General features: G+C 40.3%; 1 protein-coding gene across 6 annotated transcripts; it reads right to left on the bottom strand.

The window, feature by feature from the left end:
* Positions 1-1,124: 1,124 nt before the first annotated feature.
* On the bottom strand, positions 1,125-5,199 carry LOC129829715 (coatomer subunit zeta-1-like). 6 transcript variants are annotated; one of them, XM_055891587.1, is made up of 9 exons: positions 5,026-5,199; positions 4,542-4,610; positions 4,238-4,319; positions 3,920-4,011; positions 3,734-3,789; positions 3,471-3,548; positions 3,222-3,273; positions 3,080-3,118; positions 1,125-1,717 (listed from the first exon to the last, which is right to left on the bottom strand). In XM_055891587.1, the coding sequence occupies exons 1-9, from the start codon at positions 5,032-5,034 to the stop codon at positions 1,649-1,651; spliced, it is 546 nt and encodes a 181-aa protein (XP_055747562.1). In that variant the 5' UTR covers positions 5,035-5,199; the 3' UTR covers positions 1,125-1,648. The 6 variants fall into 6 exon arrangements, with proteins under 6 accessions (XP_055747562.1, XP_055747560.1, XP_055747563.1 ...); XM_055891585.1 differs by having other exon boundaries at positions 5,017-5,198; XM_055891588.1 differs by having other exon boundaries at positions 1,125-1,696; positions 5,017-5,195.
* Between the last annotated feature and the right edge of the window lie 1,640 nt (positions 5,200-6,839).

The raw sequence follows: 6,839 nt of genomic DNA, 5'->3' as shown, positions 1-6,839 counted from the left end.
CAATACAATGAGTCCGTCTTCCTGTAGCTCCTCCCACCAGCCTCCACTGACGTGGTTATATCATGGACACTGAATGATATACTGATGCTTCATACAAACCAGACGTCTGAACAGACATGTACCGCCATCTGTTTGTGTTGCCTTAGGAAAACATGAGTAATGCTGAAAATAGAGCCAAGGTCTGGACAAGGAGGACCGCTCACTCCAAAAAGGTCCACATTAGGCATGGTCATGGATGGTAGACCAGTTACACAATATGATGCGCATTTCAGTTTGTATCAGACACCTTAAAGACATCAGCTTGACATGGTGTGTAGCTACACAAATTTAAATTTATCAGGCACCAAATTAAAAAAAAAAAAACAGACCTGAACAGGGAGGGACTAACATTCTCTCTCTCATTGAGAAGTTTTCAGTTGCGTGCCCTAATGAAAATGACCCGTTAGTAGTGAAATGCAGACATTAACAAAAACAAGAATATTTTTTTAATAGACATCACTGCCAGGTTCAGTATCTACATGATAGTCTGATCTCACATCCACTTCTCTGGAGCGCATCTCTAATTTGCATTAAGATGAGCTTGTGTATGTGTGTTTGTGAGGCAGGGGGGAACGATCAAGAAGAAAAAAGTTTAGCTGAAGCACACAATTCATCTCTCTATTGCTCAGTTTGAAATGGATCACAAGTGCAGGATGATTATCAAGGGGAAAAACTTGACTAATTAGATGTGACCTATTTGTAAACACCTTCACAATTTTACAGCATCTAAACACAACACATAACTGAAAATGTCTCAATAAAGACACTTACATGTAGTGTTTACCTCTAATGTGTTTTGGTACATTGACCAGAAGATGGAGCACTTGCTTTAGCTGTGAGTCACTCCCGGTCTGGCTAGCAGAGTACTCTAAGTACCATGGTGTGACATGGGAACTCTGCAACTGAGGAAACAGTACATGGTTCAAGTGGACTGAAATTCTACATAATCTAGAGTGTAAAAGAGCATATTTATATTTTATAGTGGCTACCTGAGCTTCCATTCAATAAACCCTGACATTAACATATGTCAAAGTGTGACAAGAACAAAAAGGGAAAACAAACAACCACAAAATATCAGACGCATCTTCAGTGTCTATAAATGTTTTTATTCAAGAGATTTAAACGCTTGAATTTATCCAGTATTCTGAAGGAACAAAGTAACTAACAACAAGGTGGCGTGATCTGACCATATGTCTGTACCATAGAAATAGGAAAGAAGTATTTCTATGGTCTGTACTATAGTTAACACATGGAATGTTATCAGAGATGAGGGACATAAAGCTGTCAACTTAAACGGTAAGAAAATGCAAACCAGGCAGCAGGAATGTATTGACACACTACCATCCAATATCCCTCTTACAGCTAGCTTCATAGCCAGATACAAGAATACCCTTTTACACTAACGACACATGATCGAAATTATCAATTCAGACAGACAATACTCAAAGATATCCCTGGCCCTGGGAGTGTCTGATTGGATGAGTGATCAGCCTCTCCTCAGTCCTGATTGGAGACATGGTGTGGAGTGAGTTGAGGGGAAGAGATGACATCACAGAGAGGAGGCATGTGTAATGGTGGTACAGTATTAGATGAGGGGAGTTGACAGGTCCTATCGTAGCAGAGACCATTTGATCTGTTCCTTGGCAGACTGTAGCACCTGTAGAAGAAAACTGGCCTTCTAAAATAGATCATACAAACACACACGTTTGTATAATGAGCCTCCAGTCTGTGTTTATGACATCCATTTGAACTTTTTTTGCATTTCAAAAATGAGACTTTCCCTTTCGAAACAAAGAATGTAAATTAATACCACCTTGATGGATGGACGGAGACCTGCCCAAAGCAGACGATTTTATCTCAATAACAAATCATTTCTGGGTAACAATTAAGCACCTTACTGTAATAGTTTTTGATTAAAATGGTCAAAAGGAAACAAATAGCTTTTTAGCAAAAATATGTTTTTAAAAATTCAAGCAAGAATTTTGATAGGACTGTCTTGGAATGGTCTGAGTGAGGGACCTAATTGGAGTGGCCTAATGGGAGGGATATGTAAGCAGAAAACTACAGGTGTTATTGTAAGATGCTTGAGAGTCTTATTGGTCTATTAATTTATACCGCCTGGTGATGTCACCAGGCAGGCCATAATTCCACCCATGCAAAACCCATTAATGAGAAGGTCCGGTGTAGATAGTTGCTGGTTGTAAAAACTCAGGAAATAAAACTGCAAACATTTTTTTTACACTTTTACAGTGTTAGTTTCATTAGCTGTTCTACAAATATGACAAAACAGGAAACCCTAATTTTGACTGCACTGGGTCTTTAAGTAAATGAAGGGAGACCATATATTTACACATTTACCTCAAACTTTGACAAAGACTAGATAGAGAAAGATGAGTAATGCATATAAAGCAAAATATGCAGGAATGAATTCATGATTAATTTGTTGAAGGAAAAGAACCATAAGGAAGACAGCCAGCCATTAAATCATTAGACAGGGAGGGAGAGAGGAGGAGGAGTGAGAGAAAGAGAGAAGGGATGGGAGGACAGCAGCCTCTTAAATGAGAACATAATCAAGACTGGAGAGGACCTCAGCTCATAGGCCACACACACACAGGAACCATCGCACCACCTGCCGATAATTAGCAATTGTGGCCTTTCCATGCATAAGGAAGAGTGGAATCAGTAGGATTGGAGAGAGTGATGTTGAAGTATATGAGAGAGGGACGTCGGTAGCCTGGAAACCCAGACTTAATTCAGCTCCATTTCAGTTTAGTTTTCACTAAATTAGTTAAGTGAAACAAGTGAGGTAAAATATATTTTGATTCAGTCTGGATTCCCAGGCTAGGACATTTAGCCCAGCTCTTAAGCTTATAAGGCTGGGTCCTGGTCAAAAGTAGTGCACTACATAGGGACTAGGGTGCTATTTGGACACATCCTTAGTCTCAGGAGAGTAGAGAGTGAATAATGTAATGGCGCATGATCCACACTGAACAATGTAGTATGCTGAGATGAATGAGGTAACTAGGGCTGTTGTACTCACCTGGGTGACAGTCTGCTCTGAGTAGGGCACATCTTCCCCCTGTAGGAGAGATTACATAGTGGGGTTAGGCAACCACACTCAGAACATTAGAGTCCACTGGGTTGAGTGAAGAGTGTTTTCTGAAGAAGAAAGGGACCCTTACCCTTAGTGCCACGCGGTGGACCACTTGCTGAGGATCACTTTCCAGAATCACTCTTTAGGAGACAGCAGAGAGAAAAGCTTGTTATCACTCTCCCACTGTGAGACAGCCACACTGGACCAGACCACAGCTGTCTTATGACTGTGGTTCACCAAGATCATACAACCATGCTTATTGGTTTGGATGGTTGAAAATAAGCAGTGGTAATTCATTTAGAGTCAATATCCAAAAATTATAAAACATGGAACTCACCCCCCATCCACAATTTCATCCACAGCGAGAAAGAGACCTTCCATATTCTCAAGTAGAGCTCTCCTCTCAACATTCTTTCTACAGAGAAAGACAGATAATTATTCAAGGTTTGCCTTTTGATGAAAGATGTGATGTAACATTTAGCTCTCACCTTAACATTCGTCTCAGTGAGTCAAACAGACAGTTTAAAACAGCCATAGATCTCACCTCAACATTTGTCTCAGTGAGTCAAACAAACAGTTTAGAACAGCCATAGATCTCACCTCAACATTTGGCTCAGTGAGTCAAACAGACAGTTTAGAACAGCCATTAGCATCAACTGTTGGAGGGGAACAAAACACAGAAACAACAAAAAGGTAATTTAGAGTATGGCAGAGTGCACTGCACTGAAATGAATCATACAATTTATTCATTATATGTTTCCAATCACGGCCTTCCAATATGTTTACCTCATTTTCATGTGAGCTTCCAACGACATAGAAGAAGAGATCAATGTTGCTCTTGTAGACAACTGTGAGGCCCTCTAGCAACGCGATCTCACCTGAGTATTCACAGAAACATGACAATGGCTGCGTTTATACATGAAGGCCAATTCTGATAATTTTTTTCACAAATTGGTCTTCTGACCAATTAGATCAGCTCTGAAAATGATCTGATGTGAAAAGATCTGATTGCTCAAAAGACCAATTAGTGGACAAAAGACCAGAACACTATTCACTGACCTGAGAATGTATGTGTACATGTGTGTATTAAAATGCATTTCATACTGTCAGTCCGGTGTGTCTTGCTGAAGATGTTCTTCTCAAAAGCTTTCTGTTCCTTTACTGAAGGGTAGGTGTCATCATAATACTGTAAATAACGCATTAATAAAAAGAGGCGTGAAACCACAACTAATTGTTGTTTGTACATTTCATATGGTATGCTAATAATGCAGCTGTGTATTACATAATGACAGAATGAGTTACATATCAGGGATCACCAACTTTGGCCCTGAGCTACTGAGTGTATGCAGGCTTTTATTCCAGCCAAGTACTAACACACCTTTACGTAATACACTTATCAAAGTCTTACTTTAGCATAGAGTCGTTCTCCATCATTATCCAGAATGAGGACTGCCTTCACGGTGTATAATGACGGTTCCTGTTGTGAAGATACACAGACATGACTGCCTAGCAGATAAGTTACACATCATCAATACACAGTAGCTAGCTAGCTAACGTTAGCAAACTACCTAACTAAAGGAAAGTACACTTACTAGCGGAAACATGTGTCATTACTACGCTGATAGCCATTCCTAGTAACTACGCATTGTAACCAGAGATTTGCTGCTGTAACTAGCTAGCAAGTTAATTTTCTAAAACAGCGGACGGTGAGTTCGCCAGGTAACGTTACCGTCTATAGCTAACTGACTAACAGCTCCTTCCCAATTCTCAGCAGGCAGCAGACACACTAATCTCTCTTTTGCAAAGGTTGCTAGACTCCCAACAAAAATCGAATCAGGAAATATAACATAAAGAATGATTTTTTTTATTTTTATAAACGTTACCAGCATTACCGTATCCATCTTATTTGCTAAGTTGCTAGCTAGCAAACTTCCTAGTTAGCTGCCTAAAGGTTTATGTCGTCTTCCATTGGATGATAAACCGCATCAATCAAAACGCCCCGCTATGACACCGCCCATATCATTCCGAGGACAGAGTTCAAGCACAGACAGAACAATAGTTTAGTTATAAAAATCGTTGGTAAAAGTCAACAAGCCCATACCAACAACTTATATACACACTAGATGACAAATTAGGGGTGTTGTGTTGAAGCCACAGTGCCTCCATCTTGGCACTCCCCCACAGTTGCGTAAAAAGTATTTTGGAAGCTTTTTTGAGATTACTAATGTTACTGTCCCCACTACAACAACAAAAATACTTAAAAGTGCACTATGCAGAAATCGCTCCGCCATTTCCTGGTTGCAACATTTTTAATAGTTTTCCGAATTTCAGTTTATGTGATAAAACAAGCAAGTATGGTGTAGAGAATGATTTTACCATCTAACCCGCTGTGAAATGTATTTTTCCATTTAAAAAAAAAATAGTATTTTCAGCTATTTGAAGCTCGTGTATAAAACCGAAAATAAAAGATGCAAAAACTAAACTGAAGGGGAAGCATAGAAATAGCCCACACAGAACAAATCTACTGCTTCTTAAGGCCAGTTTATACTTGCTTTGATGTCGGATGGCAATAGAATGTTCATGATGTCGCTACAAGAATTGACTACAGACATGTCAATAGATGGACTGTAAACCAACCTTTAGACTTGCTTTCAATGAGAATGACAGACCTACAACTCACATTTCTATGTGAATTTGGTTGGGTAGCCCACAATGTTAGATATTGCAGCTTTAAACACATGTAATTCTGTCCTTGAAACGTTTTATTGAAATCTGTAGATCTCCATTCATTCCTATGGAAGACTGCGCCTACTGGGGAGTGCCAATACGGCCGACCGGTGGCTCAAAAAGCCTCTCAATGGCCAATACATAGCATCAGCAATCAAGGGTTTATATACAGTGCATTCTGAAAGTATTCAGACCCCTTGACTTTTTTCACATTTTGTTACATTACAGCCTTATTCTAAAATTGATTACATCGTTTTTTCCTCATCAACCTACACACAATACCCCATAATGACAAAGTAAAAACAGGTCTTTAGAAATTGTTGCAAATGTATTACAAATTAAAAACGGAAATATCACATTTACATAAGTATTCAGACCCTTTACTTTGTTGAAGCACCTTTGGCAGTGATTACAGCCTCGAGTCTTCTTGGGTATGACGCTACAAGCTTGGCACACCTGTATTTGGGGAGTTTCGCCCATTCTTCTCTGCAGATCCTCTCAAGCTCTGTCAGGTTGTATGGGGAGCGTTGCTGCACAGCTATTTTCAGGTCTCTCCAGAGATGTTTGGGCTCTGGCTGGGCCTCTCAAGGACATTCATAGACTTGTCCCGAAGCCAATCCTGCGTTGTCTTGGCTCAGTGCTTAGGGTTGTTGTCCTGTTGAAAGGTGAACCTTCACCCCAGTCTGAGGTCCTGAGCACTCTGAAGGAGGTTTTCATCAAGGATCTCTCTGTTTTTTGCTTCATTCATCTTTCCCTCGATCCGGACTAGTCTCCCATTCCCTGCCACTGAAAAACATCACCACAGCATGATCCTGCCACCACCATGCTCCATAGGGATGGTGCCAGGTTTCCTCCAGACGTGACGTTTGGCATTCAGGCCAAATAGTTGAATCTATGTTCCATCAGACCAGAGAATATTGTTTCTCATGGTCTGACAGTCCTTTAGGTGCCTTTTGGCACACTCCAAGCAGGCTGTCAT

This window comes from Salvelinus fontinalis, chromosome 31 (genome assembly GCF_029448725.1).
Source record: "Salvelinus fontinalis isolate EN_2023a chromosome 31, ASM2944872v1, whole genome shotgun sequence".
In the NCBI taxonomy this organism is placed as follows: domain Eukaryota; kingdom Metazoa; phylum Chordata; class Actinopteri; order Salmoniformes; family Salmonidae; genus Salvelinus; species Salvelinus fontinalis.
Note: the sequence above shows the minus strand (reverse complement) of the source record. Positions and strands in the feature narration are given on the sequence as shown.

What these genes read in the sequence shown, in the direction of transcription:
- LOC129829715 (XM_055891585.1), bottom strand. An exon ending in GAGAACGACTCTATGCTAAA is followed by an intron (nt 4,320 to 4,541) that starts GTAAGACTTTGA and finishes CGTTATTTACAG; the next exon opens with TATTATGATGACACCTACCC. An exon ending in GAAGCTCACATGAAAATGAG is followed by an intron (nt 3,790 to 3,919) that starts GTAAACATATTG and finishes CCCCTCCAACAG; the next exon opens with TTGATGCTAATGGCTGTTCT.